The following is a 23,614-nucleotide window of genomic DNA, read 5'->3' on the forward strand; positions in this document are numbered from 1 at the left end:
TTTTTTTTTTGTACGGCTCATAATCTGACAAGTCGAATACTCGGTAATTGAAATAGTCATTAGTTGCAGCCCTAATCCAAACATAACAAATGATGTACAGTGATGTGTGTAAAAAAAAAAAAAAAAAAAAAAAAAAATGTACAGATGAAGGAACTTTAGGCAAAGCCAGCGTTGCCGTTACCGATGCCCAGACACGTTTGACGCTGCTTGCACGGGGATGCGCCTCACCATCATCTGGTCGCAGAACTTGTCGTTGAAGGAGTTGGGGAAAAGGCGCGTCACCGAGGTCAGGCGGTTCACCACGTTGAGGGTCAGGCTGCGGTAATCTCCCAGCATCATCAGCAGGGGGCGCATGTGGGTGTGTATCTGGTCCACCTCGATGGTCGCGCCCTCCAGGAACTGTCCGAAAATTCGCGGGGAGACGGTTCGGTTACGGGGAAACCGTTAAATTGACACGTTGAATATTAAAGTGCGGATTCAAACTGTATTTTATGAGGTTATTAAATCTTCGGGGCCCGCTGTGATGTCATAATAACGAAACGCAGAACAGCGTCAGCGTCATTCACTTCTGTAAACACGGCGGATCATTTCATTTCCCTTCCGCCCGTCGCCTCTCCAAAACATCGGCCCCGTCCTTGTCGGGATCTCTTTCCCGGTGAATGGCTCGCCACCTCTTGTATCTCCATTATGGAACAAAGGCCACTCAAATGAGGGCACGGCCGGTCGTAAACAAGCGCGCATGCCAATGCCGAACGCGGATGACGCACACCCTCGCGCAGGCGAGGGGGGAAGGGAGGGTGGGCATGGCAGCCACATTCATTTTCCTCTCGGAGCTGAGAACAAACACTCCATCCTGTATCGATCGGGCCATGGCAACGCTCATTAGTGCTACCAGGACAGAGATGAAAGAGTGGGGAGAGCGGAGAATGGCTAGGAAGAGGAGGAGAAGAAAAAAAAAATAAATATCATGGTATAGTGAAAGCGAGTGACAGTGGTTAGGAAAGAAAATGGGAGGACAAAAAAAAAAAATGGAAGGAAAAAAGGAGGACAAAAAGCTCTGGGGTGAATGGATGAAGGCTAAGATAATATTGGATACTTTGAAGAAAAGGGGCAGGGCTGGTTCACGAAGAGCGTGATAAAGTAAAAGGAAGTCCATATGGAGATAACTGCCCGAAGAAATGGAGTGAGGAGAGAGGATTAATGAAGGACTTCAGACAAAATGACAGATGGGAACAGAGGCGAGCAATTTACTTAAAACTATAATAACAAAATAAAAAAAAATAAAAAAAAAGCTAATTGGAGCCAATGCTATAAATAGACAAAGAGGTGAAAAATCACAGAATGTCAAAAAAAAAAAAAAAAAAAAAAAAACTCATTAGCACGATTTAATGAAACATCCTCTCCTCGCAAATGTAGAGGAACACTGCGGGTTTTTTTTTGGAGCGCAGGTGGAAGTCTCAGTTTTGGGGGGGAGGGGGGGTTGATTCCACAGAGGGGGCGAGCTTGAGTCAGCAGAGCACCGGGAATTAAGTTATATGTTTGCAAAAAAACACACTCACTTTCCTCATGCACGCCTCTCCCGCCTCCTGGAGCTCGTTGTTGGTGGAGTTGAGAGCTTTGAAGAGGGCCGCGATGATCTTCTCTCGCGACTGCGGCAGGTAGTTGCAGGCTGCCAGGGCGTCTGAGGGGGACGGAACGGATAGATCACCACGGAACGCTATCGTATACAGAGTATACAGGAGGTACTAAATCGCACGGTGTCAGAGCAAAGGGGCAAGCTGGGATGGTAATGATCCAGCCGCCGGAAACACAGCAGTAAGCTCGGTTGCATCACTCGGTTTTGCAACAAGCAGAAGGCAATTACCGCATTTTCACGACCATAAGGCGCATCCGTACTAAAAGGCGCAGTCTCAGTTATGTGTGCCATTGTTGTATTTAACACACACATGAGGCGCACCTGCTTATAGGGCGCGGGTTTTATATACAATCCACGCCCACACGTCCCCCTTTAAGATAAGATAAGATAAGAACAACTTTATTAATCCCGAAGGAAATTGTTGTGCCAGAGTTACAGAAAATATAACAGTAATAAATAATAAAAAGAAAAGGCAGAATTAGAAATAAAATAAACTATAAACTATAAAGTGTCTCAGTGAAACTATAAAGTGTCTTAGTAAACAAGTGATAAAACTATAAGTGTCTTAGTAACAAGTGAGGTAAGGAGTGCACAATAGTATGATAAAGGAAAAATTGTCGTGTACTGTTATGAAATGAAATATTGCACAGTTCTGAATATTGCACAGTGAAATGAAACATTGCACAGTTTTTGTCTTTTTAGGTTAAAGATAGGCGTTCTCATGGTGTTCTCTACGACGTCCGCCTTACAACAACAACACACACACACAAGCATACAAGTGTGCGCATTTAAAAATAGAGCGGGAGCAAAACTGAGTTTGGTATTCACATTTTTTTTTACCGGTAATCGTCATCAATCGAAGTCCTCATCCTCGGTTTCTGATTTGAACAGCTGCGCTAAATCTCCGTCAAACATGCCACGTTTACTTTCTTCGCTGTCAGAGTCACTTTCCGTGCCGCGCCGCTCCTCGGAAACGATGCCGGCTTTTACGAAAGCTCGAACAACAGTGCCGGCAGACACGTTAGCCCGAGCATCTACAATCCATTTGCTGCCTCTCACTCTTAGTGAAACTGTGGTCTCTAAGAAGACTTTTCGTACCCCGTTGTGCGCATCGCTACCGTGCTGGTCCCCTTCTTCTGCACAGTGTGACTCACCGGGATGTCGAAAGTGAGCGTCACCTCGTCCATGTTAGTGATGTGGCCGGGCTGGATGTGTTTGTCGGCGATGTTTTCAGGGTTGTTAAAACAAAGATGTTCTACATAACGCACATACCCGTTCTTTTATATACAATCAACGCCCACACTTCCCCCTTTAACGTTCTCATGGTGTTCTCTACTACGTCCGCCTTACAACAACAACACACACAGGGCGCGCCGCACATTTTGAAGAAAATCTAAGACTTTTATGTGCGCCTTATGGTCGTGAAAATGCCGTAAGTGCAAATATCAAATTCGGTGTCAACTTCGGGGCTGGGTTGGACTCACTGAGAGCAGCGATCCGGAGGGGAACCAGAGAGGGAAGGCTCTTGTAGCATGGCAGCTTCATCAGAGCAGCATCTTCCGCCTCGCACAGGTTGAGCAGCTAGAAAGACGGAGAGCGAGGAAAACGGTCCAAAAATCCCAAGGTCAGAATGGACACGGAATGCTTCAGGTGGTCATTTAGGACAGAGAGCGCGGCGCGATTTAAATGGCTCAGTCCAACTGTTCGGTCTACACTCAAGACCAGTGGAAAGCCGGAGTTTCAATTGTGACGCACACACCTCTGTGTAAAAAACTTTATGCTCCATGACGTTGAGGTCCATGGTGAAGAGGCGGGGCTGCAGGGTGGTGCAGAAGGTGTTGCCCTCCATCAGGCCGATCTGCGCGTTCGCGGGCTGGTGGCGCAGGAGGTGCTTCTTGGGAGGAACCATATCTTGCAGAACCTACAGGGACAAAATCCATTAAGAGTCCGCTGAAAAAATGAAATAGCCACGGATGCACGAAATTTACACTTTGCAGGATAGCACCGTCCATCGGAGCTTCACAGTTTACCTCTTTGTGCGGCTCCATTATGACGGTGACACTCTTGCCGGTGACCTGGGCCAGCACCTGCAGGGAGTGCATGGCTTGCTTCCTGACGGTGGAGTTCGGGGAGGTCACCTCTCGGACCAGGTCGTGCGTGACCATGTGAAAAGACTTGTCCTGAGCGGCCAGGAGCTCCTCTGTCTTTTCTTCGTCCTTCAGCGGAGTGGCACAGCGCACCAGCAGCTGCTCCAGGGTGGTCTTAGCCATGGCGACCGCTCCATTCGAGACCTTTGCGAAGCATTAATCGAGCATTAATTCCGACGGCGCTAAAGCACCCGGAATGGTCCGGTGCAGTAAGTTAAGAATAAAGTTATCCATTACGACGAATTACAGCAGAGTTGCTGCTAGCGTTTGTAAAGCATCAAAGGGGCTCCGAAAGAGGAAAACTCCTTTTGATATGAGCGACGTTATTGGACTTTTCCCAAAAGTCTGTCTGACCTCTCCTGTCAGGTCCATCATGACGAAGAGCAGGGCCTTGAGAAACGTGAGCTGGTTCTGAAGCACCCAGATCAGAGGCAGCCTCTCCATCAGGAACTTGATGGAAACCACGCCGCCCAGCTTGGCGTACCAGGCCTGCTCGTAGCAGCAGGCACACAGACGCTCCACGATGTAGGAGAACAGGGGAAGCTGGCAGGCCTGGGGGTTGAAGGGAAAGATGAACTCTTTTCATTTGGCTTCAGGTCCTGTGTGGGTCCTTAACCCTCATGCCATCTTAACATTGTGTTGTCCTACGGGTCAAAAATGACCCATAAGACAATCTTTGTACCCTAGTGGTGTACAGCCCACATGGAAACATAAACAAAAAAAGAAGTATCACTTTTTCTAATTATGGGGTCTTTTTAGGAAAAGTCATTCAATTTCAAGTTGGAAAAAAATAGGTTAAGGTGTTTTTTTCTACAGCTAAACATGGTAGTGGGTCACTTTTGACCCGCAAGACAACACAAGGGTTAAAGTGGGAGCCCTCTTCTGCCTGCTCACTCACCCTCTCCTTGGAGCCCAGGATGATGCTGGCCACGTCGAAGATGACGGCCAGGGCCACCTCCCCTATCTTGCACAGCTCCTTCTCCTCGTAGGCCATGCAGATGGCGATGGCATCGATCAGCACCAGCGGATCCATGCCCTTTGAGCCGTTCTCCTCGCTGTGGAACATCGCGGTGCTCGGCTGACTGCCAAGCTGGTAGCACGGGAGCAGGAAGGGACCTAGTACGGGGAGATTTAAAAAACAGCGCACGCTGAACAGGATACCGCCGGGTGGGAGAAGAAATGAAATTTTCACATCTGTATGAGGGGACAAGCGATGCACGTTGCAGTGCTTTAAAAAAAAAAAAAAAAAAAAAGTAGACTCACCGCACTGCTGGGCCACAGCCACCATGGTGTAATGACGAATTAAACTGGCGACAAACGGGAGCGCGCTGGGCCTGAGGTCCTTTATCACTGCAGACATAAACGCCCCGGTCAGGGCCTGTTCAAACGTGCGACGGGCAGGCGTGTCTTGTGCCTTGTAGCGGTGAGAGATGATAACGTTGGGAATCCACTTCTCCGTGAAGCTGATTGGAGCAGATACACACCATAGATTAAGGAATCGAAATTCGGAGGGCGGACCAAAACTGTCCCCTTTAAAATCAACAAGGGGTTAGGGTTAGGAGGAAAATAAAAAATAATAATAATGATAAAAAATGTAAAAGAAAAAAAAAAGAAAAAGAATAAATAAATCAGTCCGTCTGTCAAATTAGCGAGGCTGATGTTTGCAGCCGCGACAACCGACCGTCACTCTTTGCTTTTAAGTGTAAATATAACACGCTGAAAAGCGGCAGTGATTCAAGGCACGTGTTGTTTGTCATCTTCAACCGCGGCGGCAGTTGGTCAGAAATAACGAGGGAATAAGCCAAGCTGTTTCAGGTAGCGGGGGAGACAAACAAACATCGGGAGGGGGGTTTTCCCAACTGTCTCTGTCACAGCGGGACACGGGAGAGGCTGATAAGTTCTGTTTTTACCACCTGTACGCTGGAGCGCTAATAAGAATCGGCAGCGAAATCCATGTCGTCTGGGTGTGTCGTTTCTAATAACTGCCTCGACTTACCTCGAGGTAGGACATTTTAGAATAAAAAAGTGCCATCGTTTCAATTTTTCCGCAATTATTTCGGCATTTTCGGACAGGCCGATGTGAAAATGCTGAATCAGAGTGACCGGATGGCGTCTTGGGGGGGAGCTCCGGTCAGAGTTCAGCCCCTTTTGCTAGTTAAGTTTAAAATGAGCATCGCGAGCCACGTTCCCCTGCATCTCTGCAGCCTGTTAACAGCCTCCTCCGGGCAGCGATGCTACATTTCATCCTGCCTCGCTTTTCTCTTTAAAATGTAAAAAAAATTACGGCCCGGACTGATTGGTGGCAGAGGCGACCACAGAGTCCAAATCGATGTCTTTGTAAAAAAAAAAGCCAAACGGGATGACATCACCCTAAACCCGAGTGTGCCGGACATTTAACCTCCGATTCCACAACTCAAGCGCGCTGTCAAAAACTCCCGGAGCAGGTTTTTAAGGATTTCAGAATTAACTTAAAGACCGGTTCTTTTAATGGCTGTGCAGCAAAATCTGTGTAAAATTGAAGCGATGCCTTTTAGCACATTACAACTCTCTCATCTCTTCTTTTAATTGAGTCAAACCCGTCCCCCCTTTGTCCCTCTGATGGTATTTTTGCTATTTACCGCAGCTCAAGGCTCCCGGGTTACGATGCGACCGAGCAGACGATTCCTCCGTGCTCGTGTTTTATAAGACCTCGCACTGGGGGTAGGGCTGATGGATTGCTTCATTTTAGCATCGCCATTTAAAAGACTGCTCTCAGGAGCAGACGAGGGGAAGTGGTGCACGTGCATGTGTGTGTGTGTGTGTGCAGGGCACTGCGGTGGGTGGAGAAACTGGAGGGTGGCATGTCAGATTGATTTCCCTTCACTCATTCAGAGACATGCCACTCCAATGCCGCACTGGTCTCCTCCCTCGGCGTTTTAAAAATGGCTGTGTTTTTGTCTCTTGTTTTTTTTTCCTTCTCCTTTTCGAACCGAAAGGTGTTATTTACACTCGTGACGAGGCAAACACGGGAGCCGGGAAAAGAATAGAATAGAGCGAGCGGCGGTGGAGGGGGTTAAGAGAGATTCCATCACGACAGAGAGGACGCTGCAAATCCAGCCAACTGACAGGAGGCGGCGCCAAGCTCAGCCCCCCTTGATCATAACTGAAACACTTCATTATCCCCGCAGAAATGCACACACGCCACGCTCTTCTGCGTGTGTGTGTGTGTGTGTGTGTTCGTGCACAATGACAGGAGAGTGTAAGGGCCAGGGTGTAGCATAAACAGACAGAGGAAAGTCAATTAGCCCCTGCCCGGGGATCAATGATGGTAATGTGACTAACCCGCCTGACAACCTGCCCCCTTCTTGTCTGACTGTTTCGTGGCATGTGTGTGCGTCTGCCTCGCAGCGATGCCTGCCAGCGGGTCGGAGGGAGGAGGGGGGTTGTAATTAGTGACTCCCACTCTTGAGATGGAATTGATGAGGCGGTCCGGGGCGGGGAGCGGGAGGAAAACAGGATGCGGGGTTGAGTGAAACCTGGGCATAATAGCAGGTGGCGATACAGGGCCGGGGAGAGGGGTTGTCGTAATTAGGGATCGCAATCGAGATAGGTTTTTGGGCGAGGACCGTTTCTGCTGGATCCGGATCTGTTTTTTTATGTTCATCAATGTCACTCTGACATGTTTTCCGCACCAACGTGATTTGGAACCAGGTAGCGTATTTTGCGGACCATGAGGTGCACCGTGTTAGAAGGCGCGATATCAATGAAGGGGTTTATTTTCATACATAAAACGCACCGCGTTGTAAGGTGCATGATAGTACATACGGTATATAAAGCCAAACAAAGCGGTCAGTTTAGTCGAATATTATTCATCCTATTCATCACGCTTGGTTCTCTTGGAAACTCTGGTCTTCTTTACTTGGCGCGGTTCAACTGCTTGCTTCCTCCACTTCCATACTATTGATTAATTAAAGTTCAATTCTTCCGCAGCGGCTCTATTCACATGATCTGCTGCGTGACCGGTAGCCTTGAGTTTGAATTCCACTTCGTTAGCATGTTTCTTAACAGGTGCCATGTACAATAATATTATGCTGCTGAAGCGCAGTACCTACCGGTATTTCAAAAAGTGTAAGTGAAGAACATGCTGTTCTCTGACTGGTTTAGCGTTGCCAGTGATAGCGGACTTCTGAGGTTGGTGTGAAGTTGGAACAACGCTGTATTCCAGCACTGCATAATTAGTCATCAACAGTTGTCTTAACCCATATTCCACCAAGGACCAACTTAAATACAACGTCCCAACGTCAGGTGGAAATGGTCCGACAACCAATCAAGCGGGGCGGCTTCGTCGTTTACCGAAGTCGCACCAAAACATTTTTGAGCGCAGTGTACCACATAAAACTGGTCGGAGGTCAGTAAGCACTACAAGAATTCATACATAAGGCGCACCAGATTATAGGGCGCACGGCCGATTTAAGGATTTTAAGTGCGCCTTATAGTGCCAAAAGCGAGGCGAGGCTTGATCGACTGCGTAGCGGACACTCGGCGGACCGAGGACAAGTCCCTTCCTCAGAGCTCCGGGGCGACAAGCGGACAATAAGCCGATTTGGAATAACACACAGTATGTGTCAAATTCATGTGCAAACTGCAAGGGTAGAAAACGGCATCGTGTTCCCGCCCTTAAACAAAACTCTGGATGGCTTCGAGCTCAGAAGTCGCAGCGTGGACCGGCGGGTCACGGCCGGCGGTGGGAGAACTGTGACCGAGGATGTAATTGCATCCGCGGCACAGCATGTGTGGCACAGTTGAAGAGGGGTGAATGCATTATTAGCAAGTGGAGCAGCATTTGATGACCACTCCAATCAGCTCTCATTCCCCTTGAGGACAAGACGCTCCAGGCCAAGTGAAATGTTGCTATAATTGCGGATCAATATTAAGCTCTACGTGCGGCAGCAGAATGAATTGGATGCTTTTTTTCTGTGTTTTACACCTTATGCAGTTTAGTAAATCTGTCCCCTTGGGTTTATGGACAATTTTCATTAGGCTTCAGACGAAACTAACAGCAGGAACGCAACTTCGCGGAGGCGCTACCTGATCCAATTCTATTTCTTGTTTACCATAACTTGTTCACAAGGTCGCGCGCACTTTGTTTGGCTAATCACTTCAGTAACTAGGATGTATACATCCAGTCACGCGTCACCCGACGCGTTTAGTGTCATGTGTGCCCTGCGGCGCCCCTCACCGCCAAAAATAGCAGGGAAAAAAATAAAGAAATAAAAAAAAAAATTGCCCTCCGCTGTACGGATGCATCCTCAGCCGTGGCAGCACAATGAGGCGTGGAAGTAGAAAGCGAGCAAAAGCAGGGAAGGCATTGTGGTTTACGAATTGTTATTTGTGGCGGGATCAGACACCGGACAATAAGCCACTACTTTTTTCCACATAAGTTGACCACTTAAACAATGATGCCGCTAATTTATGGATTTTTTTTTGGGGGGGGGGGGATGAAATGGATGGATGGACTTTTCCTTGTTAATTAAAAAAGCATTTCCAGCACATATTTGGGGATGTTAGCGGTATGCATTTACTTAACATATTTTTTTTGTCCAAGTTACAACCTGAACACCCGCGGCTTATAGACGAGTGCGAGCTAATATGTGCACATATATTTATTTAGCTATTTTTAGTCTGTGTGGCTTATATTCAGGTGCGCTCAATATAAAAAAAAATATTGTATGGGGTTAAGAGAGGTGTAAGAGGGGAGCGAGGGTCAAGGTCAAAAGGTTAAGGGGGGGGTGGAAGCGACTTGCTGCACTGAGTGCACGATAGAGCCGAGATTCATCGTCCTCTTTTGACACTGAATCACACGAGCCCGAGCTTTATCACCGCCCCAGAGATGAGAAAGCAGAGTGAACCATCTTGCCGCACATCTGCTCCGTGAACGGTCCGCTCGCAGCGGAGCCGCTATCGACGCGTGCAACTTTTATGATTGGTTACGACAATCGCGGCGGCCCTCCAAAGAGATAAATAACTTACTTGGGATGCGAGAGGAGCTGGTAGAGAGCATGTTTGTTGTCATCCAAGCTGGTCATGGCCACCAGGAAACATTTAATGACTTCCCAGGCCTGCCGTCTGTAGTAGGGCTCTGTGTTGGCACTCTTCAAGCAGTCCAGGGCCGTCTCTATGGCCTGCAGAGGGGCGACACACACACACACACACACACACGCACCTCACTTCAAAATCCAGATGACAACCACATATCTGCTGCAAAACGTCAATACGCTTAAATTATTAATTTGAGAGCCAAGTTATGCTATGAGAGGCTATATTTGCGATTCATTTGCGGGAAGCAACAGAGCGCCATCTGGCCGGACAAAGGTCATTACGATTTGTACGTTATGGGCTGGAAAGCCACGCCAGTCGGGCATTTTTAAGGGAGAAGATGAACCAATTAAAGCCACTCAGAACGGAGGGGAAAAGCGATCAGACGGGGCCGCGGCGTAATTGAATGGTAGACCTGACAGTTTATCGGACTATTGGGAGATTTTGTCGGGGGCCGGGACTGTGAACGGCACTCCGGCACAAGAGCCACGGGGTAAAACTGGAAAAGTATAGAGATTCAATGAAAACGTAACTTTCAATATGGGACACTGAAGTGCATAAACTTGCCGGAGGGGAAATGTTCGGCGCAAAGCTTCACATTTAACGGGAGCCGTGGTTTTACAAGTTGTCTCGGCTGATGCAAATCCGGGTGTTTCAGATCAGTTTCATTTGTTACCCGTCCGCACAGGCGCAACTGAAACTAATCATACGGCTAAAGTACTACTTTGCTGTGCCGTATAAAAAAAGAGTAGCCATTAGTAAGAGTAAATAATGCCGTGGCGGTGCCCGGCACTAGATTGATGATTACTGACTGCGGACGAGGAGGAGAAAAGGGAGATGAATTTAATTACACAGAGGACACACAGCTCTCCTCGCTCTCAGTCTCCCGCTCACAAACAAACTCCTGACAAGGATATATTGCTCTCCGTGGAGAACAATAATGAAGAATATCAGGCCCTCTTACTCTAATTCTGTCTTTCTAATACTAGATTACAAAAGCCAGGAATCTATGAAACCACCCGAAAGCAGTCCTTTTCAATCAACCGCACCAATCCCCTCGCTGGAATCGATAACTAATAGCCGTAGGCCGGTCTTACTTTCTCCATTGGCAGCTGTATGGAGGCCTTGCAGTCGGTGAACTCCGCCTTGATGCTGGGCCCCTGGACCTCGGTCACCACGTAATGCAGTCTCTGGGACTCCTTCAGCATCTTCCTGTTGCTGCCCCCGAACTTTCCCAGGACCCGGTAGGCGACGTGGGAGATGCTCTCGGCCGGGTTGCGGAGGGTACGCCACAAGGCCTGGAGCACAGAGTCCGGCACGGAGGGGAAAATTTTATTTCAGCGTCGAAAAGAACAGCGGGAACGTAAGGATGTTACCCTTCTGAGTAACATCTGATGGCCCCCAGATGACCAAAGTAACAATATCACAACAATAGCACTTTCAACTTGCAAAATACATATTTTATTGCCTGCTTATATATTGTATAGTTATTTTATTGCCTATCTGTATATTTTATATATATTGTCTATTTTATACAGTTTTATTTGTATTGTCCAGGACTACAGATGGAAATTAGCTATGAGCTACAATCTGGTACAAACATCTCTGCCTCTGTGCTTAATGTATTTGTTCACTGTCCTAATAAACTTCTAAACAAACAAAAAACAAACAAACAAACAAACAAACAAACAAGGACTGGCCGTTGCCCGGGTTTGGTGGACTAACTCACCAAAACCAACTGGTGTGACTAGACAAACAAAGCGGAGGGAAATGGTGTGTGAGTGATCCTTGGTTTATGTGTTATGGCTGGGGCTTGAAGGTCAAAAATCAGTGAATGCCGAGCAAAATGCCCAATACTAATCCCTTATTCCCTTAAATGTTCGCTTATTCAAAAGGACCAGAAACGGAAATGGACCCCCCCCCCACGATATAAGGGGAAGCTCTCAATGCGGAATTGCTACTTTACTGGTCACGTTGTCGTGAGAAAAAGAGGGCATTTTGCGTTGGTTGATATTAACAGTGACACCAACTGACCACTAGAGGGCTTTGACCCGACGGATGCGGGTGATTTGTTTGTAATCACAGCCGGGCTGTTCTGGGCAGCTCCCCAGAGGTCAGCAACACTGTGGGGAGTAGTTACTCACCTGCATGAGCTCGGCCCGGACAGGCTGGATGTGGTCGTAGAGGAAGTCGGGCTGCAGGTTGTCCACGCACAGCTCCAGCGTGCGGAGGCCTTGGCTGACCAGCGTCTGGGAGCCGTTGAGTGCCGACACCAGGGGATCCATCAGCATGGGCAGGTAGGGCAGCAGTGAGCTGAGACGCACGGGCACCGTCAGACACAACTCCACGAACAGATCCTTCATGTGCTGCTTGTGAAGGCCGCTCTGCAGCATGTTCAGACCTGACAGCCGGATCATTTGGGGAGGGGGGGCGACAAAAACGAAGAAAGTTTGAGGCGCGTTGCACATTAGCTGCATTTTAAATACTCGACTTCCAAGAAAGAAAGAAAGAAAAAAAAAAAAAGGCAGGAGAAAATTACCTTGCAGCAAGTTTGGCAGAAGGGGCAGGAACTCTTGGTAAAGTAGGTCATGACTACCGCCGCCGATGGAGCGAAAGAGAGCCCTGAGGAGCAGGAAGTAGTTGTAGGGCTCCTTGGCTGACTGTGCCAGCTCCATGGAGCTGTTCACTATCTTGTGGAGGTGAGGCTGCAAAAAAAAAAAAAAAAAAAAAAAATTGGAGCATTTTAAAGTATTATAAGCACAGCAATTCCATTTGCATTTTTATTTGTTACCTACTCATAAGACCTGGAAATATTCTCAACATTACAAAAATTACATTTGTGTTATTACAACTATAAATACATGTCCAGACATTATGACTTACAGCCTTTATACTTCATAATGGGTTGCAAAAAATAAACTTCGACAACTGATTAAAAAACAAATCCTGTTTGTTTTTCTCATTTGTTTTTTCCTGCTGTAAAATTAGAGCGGTGAACGGTCCCTGCCAGAACTGCTGCCGCTAATGAGGACTGGGAAGTTCAAATGGTGTTCGTAATGAGTGAGTAGATTCATTCCAGTCAGCATTGTCACGCAGTCACTAGGCTGCACTGATTTCCCCCCACTTTTGCCGGATGACGGTCTGGACGCGCGTCGCCGTACCTTTAGCATCTGTTCGTTCTCGGCGGCGAACAGCGACACGGATCCAAAGACCAGCTTGAAGAGCTTGAGGTAGAGATTGGAGAGCTCGACATTGGAGCCCATCTCTGGCAACCTTTCCAGCAGATACTCCACCAGGATGGTGGCGAACAGAGCAGATGTTGACAGGTTTGCCAGGAAGGAGTTCGCCACGATCTGTGACAGAAGACATAAAACCATGAAATTGAGCGGCGGGCGACGATTAGAGGGGAAATCTCATCGTTAGTCTGCATGACAAATGAGAAAAGGCTGCATTGCTGCAATATGTCCGCAGGGTCGTGTACCTGCAGGGCGTAGTTCTTAGAGATCCTCTCCACCATGTACGGCACGGTGGTCTGGAAGATCTCCTTGAAGGTGAGAGGGTTCATCATGGTGAAAACCCCAGCAAAGTGCTCCAGAACTTCCTTCTCCTCCTTCATGCGGACAGTCTGGCAGTTGGCCACCCGGATGTACGTTTGCTGGTTATTGGCGACCTGCACCTGGACAGGGGAGACGTGACAGCCTTCACTTTCCGGAGTCGCGGGACCGTTCATTGGAATTCAAGGCCGAAGGCGTAGCAAAACTGACATTCGGGATCTATAGTCTTGATCACATCAACTAATGAGGTTATACAACATAACCGTCAGCCTAGCACTGCACTGTATTCCAGTTTCAGTCCGTGGCGACTCAGAGCTGCGGTTCGCACAAACAGAAGGCGACACCGCTGAAACCAAAAAGAACTGAAGGTTGTAAATATTACAAGGGAAGAAAAAAAACAGTTACATAAACCATATTTTTATATTTGCTTTATGTGGGATAAATTCAATTTCTGCTGCTAATGAAACATTTGAGCTCTTTAAATGGAGGGAACAATGTGTGCAGATCTGAAAATAAACACAATGGAACACAGGGACGACTGATAAAAGAAAAAAAAAAAGTGCAAATCATACTGCATGGTGTTGAATGATGATGCAAATGACAGCAATAGAATTGGGCTTGTTAGTTTCTCATCTTGAGGAGCGAAGAAAGGCAGTTTAAATGTGCAATATCAATAGATCATTGCAGACCACAATCGAAGTGAACGCTTACAATAATGGTGATACTGACGAGAAGGTGCAGTATATCATGCATAGCTAATAACACTTATTAATATGTTCTGCCAATATCGCTCAATCCTACTTGGATGTAAAGATGTAAAAATGCTTTGAGGTAGTACCTGGTAGATGTCCAAGGCTTGCATGGCATATTTCACCAGCTTAATGTAGATTTGTGTTTCCTTTGGCTGGAGCTGCTTGTTGGGGATGAATTGAGCCTCTGGGAGAGTAAAATATACATTGGGATTAAGATTATTATGATTATGGAAACAATAGCACTGATCAAAAACCCGTGTTACAAAAATGCATTACAAACAGAACGATATAAAAAAATTGGAAAGAAAAAAAATTAAGTCGTAAAAATATGATCAAATATGAGACTATTTTAATAGCGAAATTTTTTCTTCCCCCCACCACGATGATGCTCTGACGGCTGCAGAGTGTGCGTCTGTGCCCTCTCACCTCCGGGGGCCTTGCAGGAGGTGATGCCCCAGGTAATGGTCTTCACGCCGCACACCAGAGTCTTGACTAAGCTGCGGCAGTCGGACACCTGAAACGTCTGTTTGTCCTCTTTCTCGCCGGGCCGGTCAAAGGGCGTCGCGGGCGGCTGGGGCGCCCCGCTGACGGGCGTGGGCGGAGCAGGGGGAGGAATGGCGGGGGTGGTGGAAGGCGTGGGTGTGGCCGGCACCCCTGGTAAGGCTCCCGGATCGACCACGCCCAGCTCCGACTGCGGCTTGCACTTTTTGAAGATGGAGACGAGCTGGTAGCGAGCGATGGTGTGGAACTTGAGGACGAACACCTGGGAAGGGACGAGAGGAGGGGAAAATTGACTTCACCATTTCCAAAGCGGATCGCGTCGATCTCTGCGCCGCCGACCTCCAGCATCCTCATCAGGATGTCCCTCCCGTTGCCGTTCTCCTGCTCGGATTTGGAGCGGATGCAGTCCACCAGGTTGAGCAGCAGTTTGCAGGACATGGTCTGAATGTTGCTCGGGAGCGACTCGTCGTCGATGTTCTTGGCGAACAGTTGCACGGCGAGGGACAGATCGGTCAGGGGCAAGTTCTGGCGAACGTGGTGCACCAGGTCGGCGAGCGTGCTGTAGGCTAAGGGTCTGGATGGCGACAAGAGAAGAGGGCACGGTAAATAATACATCAGATGTTATGACTTTCCCGTTCTGAGACGGCGAACGCTGACATTAAAAGAGCAGTAAAGAAGGGTGAAGACAGCGAGTTTCTGATCTCTGCACACGGAGAGGAGAAAGCAAGAGATGAGTTTGGAAGTGACACTGATAGGCCTCCCGGGTCGGACTGTTCCCGGCAATGCTAATGTGGAATGACAACCATTATGCGGGAGAGGTGTGCCCGTTGTTTGGCAACCAAAGGGGGTCAAGAGGGTTTTAAAAAAAAAATCGACCTGCGGGCGGGAGCTGAGAGGGCAGCTGCCCTCTGGAGATCAGGGAGTACATGACAAGTTGACGGTCGTGATCCTCGATGCTGTTCCAGGCAGCCACTCTTGACAATTTCAGCACTGAGTTGTGGCTGATTAATATGCAAAGACACTTAACATGCACCTGGCTGAGCAATCACCCGCTATGAGAGGGTATTGCTGCCAGGGAGATCGAGTGATGATGATGATCATCTCACACACACACACACACAGGCACACACGACTCACCGAAGAGTCTCCCGGGCAGTGTATCCACAGCCAATCAGGATGGATTCATCAAAAAGTTTATCCATGCAAGGTATGAACTCTGAAACACATGGAGAAGGTGCGTTGCCATGTCTTTTCCGTTCAAATGTCGTAATAATCATAACGCGTTGCTTCGGTGGATATTTGTCACATGGATTCTTAAACTTTGTACGGATCCAAATCAGCCACGACGTTCTCAGTTGTTTTAAGGTTTCGCCAATGGAAGGCTGCTCTTTCATTCAATTTATTTCACTCTCGCGTTCTACCGCTCAGCCACCCCTTCAAATCTGGATCGCACAGGCTCAGTCTGACAGCTAATAAAAATGTTATTACAGAAATGTGAACAACAGTGTGACGTGGCGACAAAACCGGCCGCGCTTTTGACCGCGAACACCTTAAATGTCAATTTTTTCGGTAGGGTTTCTCGAGGTCTCTGCGCTGAGAGGACCGAGGCGGCGGCGTGCGTGGACAAAGACGCCGACTCGCGTTCGGATTAAGGATCGGACGGGCCGCCTCGTCGCGTGGGAGCGCGCGTGTACGTACGGCTGCGTAGGTCAGTGGTGAGGATGTGTTTGGCTGCGATGAGCAGCTCTTTGCGGAGGTGCGCGGTCTCAGAGGGGCAGTTGGTCAGCAGCTGCAGCATGCCCTTGACCATCTGCTGGGAGAACTTCCCCACCAGGTCCTGAATGGAAGAACACACACGATTTACAGCACTGGTACATATCTCCCTTAAGTAGAGTTGGAGATTGCAAAGTTGTCTCGCGTGTTTTCAAAGCTTTCTCCTGGATGCACAGGAGACCCGTGGTTTTGACATCGTCGTATTTTCAGTTTGTTCCTTCTCTTTGGGACTTTGAATATTGGTATTACTCGTAGATACCGACCGTTTCGGCCGTCCATCATTCACAGACTGTTTGTGGAATTCAAAAAGGGTTTCGTTTCTGGACCAGGGGACTGAATCTCTCACAGAACATACTAATTAAAATTCTTCCAGGTGGGATTGAAGGTTTTGTTATCTGTGTTTTTCTCATAGCTGTGCCAATCCTGGGGGTGTTTTCTTTTTGTCAGCTGTTCTGCACGTGCAGTTTCGAGACACAGCAGCTCAGCCCATTCATCTACTCTGAGGGTGATAAACTCAAGACAGCTTTAACTCAGGTTTCCATGCGCCTTATTATTATTATTTTTTTTATCTGTATCCGTCACAACTTCAGCGTTGCATATGCAAGCACATTACATCGACTGTCAATCAGCTGAATCCAGCGGAGCACAGAAATAATATATAAAAAAGCACAATTCTTACTCTCGAGAGGTGCTTCTCTTGACAGGTAAAGTTTTATTTTAGCAAACAAAACGCATTTCTTGTTTCACTAATGTATGGATGAGTCAGCTGGTGTGTAGATGAGGTCAAATATAGATATCATTTTTTATAAAAAGAATTGTATTTGTCAGAATCCAGAAATGAATACCGTAATTTTCAGACTATTGAGCGCACCTGAGTATAAGCTGCACCCACTAAATTTGAAGTTAAAGAAAAAAAAATGTGCATATATATAGACCACACTTGTCTATAAGCAACAAGTGTCCATTTGTAGCATGAGATATTTACACAGAAAAGATCTTTTTGACTTTTACTTAAACATGTACCGTAAATGCTTTTCCCCCCCAAAGAGTGCCTGTAACAAGAAGCCTACCAGGAAAAGTAATTGGTCACTATCTTTATCTTTATCCTGCACACATGAGTAAACCACACAAGTGTGTTCTGCGCTGTCTATGTGTCATTTTATTGTGCCGAGGCTAAATATTTTGGCAGCGTGGAGCTCATTAGCCTGTAAATTAGCCGCGTCATTGACGAATCTGTAGTGTTCAAAGCGAAAAGCGTAGCGGCTAATAGTCCAGAAACTACGGTAACTATCTGATTCGCTTCCTGTATTTTTGGGCAGGGGTAATTTAAGTACATTTGAATAGTTTAAATTTAGCTCTCATTCAAAAATAGGGCAATTATCTTGACAAAGGAAGGGAATCAGGAAATCAAAAATCAAGAAGCTATGTATAGGTGTGAGCAAAATTAAGGGGGAAAAAAAAAAAAAAAAAAAAGAGATCAGAAAAATGGAAAATGGCATCACAAATGTAATTATCAAGCCAAGAATAACCACATTCAAACTGAAATACTGAGATGATACATTCAAAGGTCACGAGTGACGTAGCGTCATTTTGCTCACGTGTATCTGACCTGTGCTGCCCATATCCAAAAGAACACACTGTAATTTATATATTAAAACTGAACGGGGTATCGAGATGTTCACGTGACCTCATATCTTCAGCAGCGCTCCATCGTTCGGACGTACCTGGTAGATTCGGATGATGTAGGCCAGGAACGAGAGGGTCTTGATCTGTGCGGCGATGAAGTCCGCATAGAGCTCCTTGTTGTAAAGCTTGTGCTGCCTGCGAGGGACATTTACATACGAGAGGCATCGAGTCCCATCAGAGGCATTAATGACGCAGCGTCTGCAGTAGGCGACGATTAACGACGGTTGAAATGGTGGGTCTTCGTACGGGAGTCGATTCGACGTGGACGACTCGCCGGCCCGCGTCACGGCTAATGCCGCGTCACCGAAACCCAGCCTCCGCACCTGCCAGGGAGGCCTGGGGGTTTGTTCCCCCCCCCCAAATTAACTCTGCCCCATTTCCCTCTTGTTCGGGAAGCTTAACACAGCCCCCGTCCGACTCGCCGGGATTTCACCTCCCGCGAGGCCGGTTCTACAATTTTAACCAACCGGAGACTTCGGTGCTCAGGGAGAAAGGTAAAAGAACAGCTATTCTCTAGAATTGAATGGGCCCAAACTCATTTAGAGAGGCTATAAGGGGAAAATGATGTTAGTTAAAGGCACTCTAAGGCTCCCATTTGACACACTTCCCTGGCTGTGCATGGCTACGCCCACACCACGGTCTCACCTGGCCTGTGGAGACACCTGGAGCATGATGGTGCTCATGATGAGGGGCACGAACTCCGATACCACGTTGTGAATGTTGAGCTTATAGAGCTGCGGGGGACAGAAAACAGAGGATCAGCAGGAGGAAAAAGAAAAAAAACATTCTGGAATGTGGACAACCTGGCATATCAGGAGACTAATTCAAGATTTGAGAGTTTCAGTGGAGACCTTTGTGGGACGCATCCATATGAATGTACAGAGGATAATCAAACAATCGAACATAATATCTCAATAATATCATATTTTTTCCCAGATCTTTACTTGCAATAGCCGTGACAAAAAAAAATGCATTGATTCTTTACTACTGCATTTATCTCTAAATACTGTGCATTCTGTACAAATGCACTTCTGCTTATATGTTAACTACATTACATTACTCTGTATCCTTACATGAGTCATGACAATAAAGTTGAATCTAATCTAATAATATATTTTTACCAACAAATAAATACCTATTAAGCATATTTTACAATAAAAAAAGCGACCAGCCCATTTAGCCATATTGTTATTTCCTATAAATAGACGGTGGGATCCAGTGGCGGTGTGAGGAAGATGCAACACACACCTGATACATCAGCACCACGATGATGGGCAGCTCTGCCAGCACCTTGAGAGACAAGGACCCCCGTGGGATGATGGTGTGCTGGATGAGAGGGAGAACAGTCCAGAGCATGAGGAGGAGTAGGAGGATGATTACCTTTGCAGCACACATTTTAAATGTTGCCATCTCTCTCGGGATCGTCTTCTCCTCTGGCCGGCCGCTCAAAGCAAAGGACAATGAATGGATGAATAAAATAACTTATTTATTCAATTATTGCTGCTTGAGGTTTAAATAATTGATGTAATATTCCGCCTCTGAAGAGGCGGAATATTAAATTCCGCGGAGAAATATTACATTAAAAACAGCATTTTGGCAATTAAATACAGATCGCGAGAAACAGCCAGGCCAATAAAGAGCCGGTTCGTAACAAATTGGTTCAGTTTTAAACAGATTTTGGTTTTGTTTTTCCAAACAAAAGCCTGATGAGGTGTATTTATTTTCTGGTCTTTAACATTTGTGATTAAACTTGTAAAAATATGGCTTAAAAAAAAAGTTTGAATAAAATCTCTGGTTTATATTTTACCACAAATCGAGGTATGTTGAGGCGCACCTATTTTTCTTGTCTGAGTTGATCTCTTGATGCCACAATGAACAAGGTCTAATTGAGTTCATACTGTGATTCAGTTACTATCTTCAGGATGCATTTAAAATTGTACTTTTTTTCCCCGTTATTGCTGAACCTGAATGAATTAATAAACCCCAATTGGTTCGCTGTTACAAACCGGTCATACAGAGTGTTTTTCCAAAACAAAACCATCACATGCTTTGTTTGGGATTTAACAAATGTCAAAAGCTAAATACACCATGAGCCAGTGGCTTCTTATTAAGCCTCATTAGATTTTATCTACTCCCGGTCAAAAGGCTTGTTTAATACTTTTATCATACTAAATGAAAAGGAAAAAAAATGGTCACATAAGCTAAAATGTCTATCTGGGCGTTTTTTGGATTGGGTCTGTGAACAGACACGGCGTGACACTGCCCCCTAGTGGCCAGGGGTGGTAATGCAGATGTTGCATTGATGGTTACAATAGTGGATATTTGGTTTACCGTTCGTGTTTCACTGTCTTCCCTCTCAGGCGCCGTCTTGACCAACACAGAGGTGATCATTCCCACCATGTCCGGGGATGGAACCGTGTTCTCCGCTATCACCTGCGGGTTCTCAAAGTACCTGGCCTGGTTGCAGCACGAGGGGGATCGTTGCAGAAAATAAAGGGTTTAGAATTTGCCAGGAGAGTAAGAATGTACTCAAATCGGACGGAAACACTTGGGAATACTCACGACAACTTTCGGGAGTTCCTTGTAAATTTGTTTCACAAAGTCTAGGAAGTGATGAATCTGAGAGGAAAATTGGGAATAAAACAAACAGGAAAATCAGGGGGAGGTAAAAGTAATATCTGTAAAATAAGAGACTACATCACACCGATGTCTGGATTTCAACTGACATCCCTAAAGGAATTAATCTGCAATTTCAAAGCTATATAGATGGAGAAACTCACCTCCTGAGAGATTGGAGGGCGAAACTGTTTGTGCAGTTCAATAATAATGCGAAGGCATATGAGCACATTCTCCTCGCTTTCGATCTATTAAAAAAAAAAGAACATGGAATGACCATGCACTTGTACGTGCACCTTGGCATCGGCATCAATATTTAACCACTCTTTTCAATAACTAGATGCAAGCCAGCAACAATCTCTCAACATCCAGCCCCAAATACTTGAGTCATTTTATGAGAACTTTCTACACAAAGACAAAACACTATCACTGCCAGGAGGAGGATTTCGCAGCATCTGTCCGGTCGTTTATTTTTATTCCCCAGCACTTTCTAAGAAAATCCCCCCTAAGTGATGATATTACTGAAGTTGACAGAATGAGGCAGAGGAAATGATAGTGCTTCATATAGTTGATGTGATCCTAAAAGCTTAAAACAGACGGAAGACAGAAAGACTCGGTGCCTGAACGGCTTAAACACCAATTTACACGCGACGCGCTTCTTTATGGGTCAGTCGCTGCCAAATAAACAAACAAAATAAGTGCATTTCAGCAGGACAGAGCACTGACCTCTAGGAAGCGAAACATGACCGACAGGATGTTCTTTGTGTGCGGTCGGAGGTGTTCATTCGTTGGGATGCGGTGGATGATTTCCAGGACCAGTTTCCTCAGTTGCTGTATGAGTAGAAGCACTTTTAAAAACACGGGAAGCGTTCGGCATGAATTTCTGCTGTTTGCACATTCTAGCGACGAGCCGTGGGGAAGGTCAGCGACTGATGGACAAAATCTCTTGACAGCCAAACTCTCGAACAGCGTGTAATTGGACATTAGTAAGAAGTATAAGAGAGGCTTTACATATGGTCTGACAACACATACCTGTGTCGGTTTTTCTTGAAGGAACTGCACCTCTCCATCCTGAAGGAATGTGAGGAAGCGAGGGATGATGTGTTCCAGGAAGGTGGAGTATTGAGGCGAGGATGTCACATTCTGGAATGAGCAGGACGCTTCAAATATCCGCGCTGAAGTCCATTGTGTGGCTTGCTTAGCACCTCTTAAAACACATCACATTCACACAGAATGATGTCGTTCTCGGCTCACCTCAAAGTTCTCGCTGACCTCCTGCATCATCTTGAGCTTCGTTTCATCAGCTGAAAGTTGAGAGGACAGACTTTCAAAATGATTTCCGTCAGCTGATGAATATGCATTCCTTGTTCACGGTCGCTCTCTGCGTGCTCAGCTGGGACTCTCAGATCTTATCAGTTTTACTTTCAGTGTCCAGACTGATTCAAAGGTACTATGAGTCACCCTTGCACTCATGCACACACACACAAGCGCGCACGCACGCACACATACATACATACGTACACATGTACCTCTGTCTGGACTAAAGTTCATCGCTCTCATCACATTGCCCACACAAAGCACACAGGTGGCTAATCTGAATATGTCCAAAACATAATTTTATCCATGAATGTACAGTGTTATTATAGCATCCAATGAGAGAGATCTTTTTCCTGCTACAACTAATTGGTTTAAGTCACTTGTAACCAAGTTCACACTTGTCATCCATGCACGTACGAGTGTTGGCGTCCGTGAGGGCTGCAACAAACTGCAGGTACTTCTTCATGAGAGTGGTCTGGTCGACCACCGTCGGGCTCGGTGCCGGTACGAAGGCCATCTCGGCAGCTGGGCAAGGCAAAATCGGGAAGAGTAGTAGAAGGGAGAGGAGGAAGAGGAAACGGCGGAGGAGGAGGCAGACCCCAGTCTGCTCAGGCGGGATCTCACTCACCGCCTCGCTGTGTCAGGGAGAGAAAACACAACCGACTAAAGGGGCGAAATAACTCATCCTTGGAACCGAACGTTCCTGGTTCAATTCCCACATTCCTCTTAGCCTGTCAAAGTGTTGCTGAGCAAGACACTGAACCCTTGACCGCTCCCCTACTGGTACTGGTTCATCCATGATGGGTTAAATGCAGTGGAAAAATTTCAATGTTGTTGTGTTGTATGCATAATTGAACGTGACAAATAATTAATAATAATTATTTCATAAATTAAAAGAAGAATTATTCTTCTATAAGAAGCAATGGACCGATTTCGATCTTCTGGAAAAGTGAAGAAAAGGTAAGCAAATGTCTGCCCTATTTGGAAATGACAGTTATAACGTTTGCATCGGAAAAACAAAAACAACACCAGCCGAAAAAAACAGGACCCAAATACACACACCTGGCGCTTTATTATGACGTCACTTTCCGCGTCAGGCACACTGTTTCGAGCAGTTTTTTAAAATTCCCGAATTAAAATCGTATTCTGCAAGCTCCAAACGTGAATCTTCCCATCATAGATACCAAATGCAAACGTATGCATTGGCAAAAAATATGTAAGCACTGCTTAAGTATGAACATTGACGATTAAATGTGGCTGCTGTTAGCTAGCAAGCTAGCTCGCCTAAGAAAGAATGCGGTCGGAAATCCACCGGTAAGAGGAAATGTTAGAAGTTCAATGTAAGACGGGTAAAAATCTACAGATCTAAACACATCCACAAACTGCAACCCAGTGCGCGGCTGCAGAGAATGTGCATTCCCACCCAAACGCTTCAGAAAAAGTAAGCGATTAGCACTCACCCTGCTCCACAGACAAGAGGGACAACCCTTGCTCTGCATCCGGCGCGGCGCGCTGCTACCAAGGGCTTCCGAATTGAGAGGATGATAATATTCCTCC

At 46.5% G+C, this 23,614-nt stretch overlaps 2 protein-coding genes across 2 annotated transcripts in view; both read right to left on the reverse strand.

Moving 5' to 3' along the window:
• The window catches only part of trrap (transformation/transcription domain-associated protein), a 78,673-nt gene extending 60,613 nt beyond the window's left edge, over positions 1 to 18,060 (reverse strand). Inside the window, exons 1-20 of the mRNA XM_086140246.1 lie at positions 18,037 to 18,060; positions 16,364 to 16,502; positions 15,803 to 15,881; positions 15,005 to 15,239; positions 14,591 to 14,927; positions 14,251 to 14,348; positions 13,340 to 13,534; positions 13,020 to 13,211; positions 12,398 to 12,563; positions 12,003 to 12,259; positions 10,956 to 11,156; positions 9,793 to 9,944; positions 5,047 to 5,246; positions 4,682 to 4,899; positions 4,138 to 4,335; positions 3,667 to 3,927; positions 3,396 to 3,557; positions 3,121 to 3,217; positions 1,560 to 1,681; positions 229 to 399 (exon numbers count right to left, since the gene is read on the reverse strand). Coding sequence (XP_085996372.1) covers positions 229 to 399; positions 1,560 to 1,681; positions 3,121 to 3,217; positions 3,396 to 3,557; positions 3,667 to 3,927; positions 4,138 to 4,335; positions 4,682 to 4,899; positions 5,047 to 5,246; positions 9,793 to 9,944; positions 10,956 to 11,156; positions 12,003 to 12,259; positions 12,398 to 12,563; positions 13,020 to 13,211; positions 13,340 to 13,534; positions 14,251 to 14,348; positions 14,591 to 14,927; positions 15,005 to 15,239; positions 15,803 to 15,881; positions 16,364 to 16,502; positions 18,037 to 18,060 — 3,504 coding nt within the window. The remainder of the gene's footprint in view (positions 1 to 228; positions 400 to 1,559; positions 1,682 to 3,120; positions 3,218 to 3,395; positions 3,558 to 3,666; positions 3,928 to 4,137; positions 4,336 to 4,681; positions 4,900 to 5,046; positions 5,247 to 9,792; positions 9,945 to 10,955; positions 11,157 to 12,002; positions 12,260 to 12,397; positions 12,564 to 13,019; positions 13,212 to 13,339; positions 13,535 to 14,250; positions 14,349 to 14,590; positions 14,928 to 15,004; positions 15,240 to 15,802; positions 15,882 to 16,363; positions 16,503 to 18,036) is intronic.
• Positions 17,978 to 22,024, reverse strand: LOC147214844 (transformation/transcription domain-associated protein-like). The gene is made up of 9 exons (XM_086140248.1): positions 21,995 to 22,024; positions 21,773 to 21,883; positions 21,467 to 21,571; positions 20,905 to 20,988; positions 20,687 to 20,743; positions 20,456 to 20,581; positions 19,373 to 19,450; positions 18,770 to 18,858; positions 17,978 to 18,259 (listed from the first exon to the last, which is right to left on the reverse strand). The coding sequence occupies exons 1-9, from the start codon at positions 22,022 to 22,024 to the stop codon at positions 18,127 to 18,129; spliced, it is 813 nt and encodes a 270-aa protein (XP_085996374.1). The 3' UTR covers positions 17,978 to 18,126.
• Positions 22,025 to 23,614: the final 1,590 nt, after the last annotated feature.

The sequence above is a fragment of the Fistularia commersonii genome, chromosome 33 (genome assembly GCF_037954325.1).
Source record: "Fistularia commersonii isolate RoL2024-O1a breed Wild chromosome 33, RoL_Fcom_v1.0, whole genome shotgun sequence".
Taxonomy (NCBI): Eukaryota; Metazoa; Chordata; class Actinopteri; order Syngnathiformes; family Fistulariidae; genus Fistularia; species Fistularia commersonii.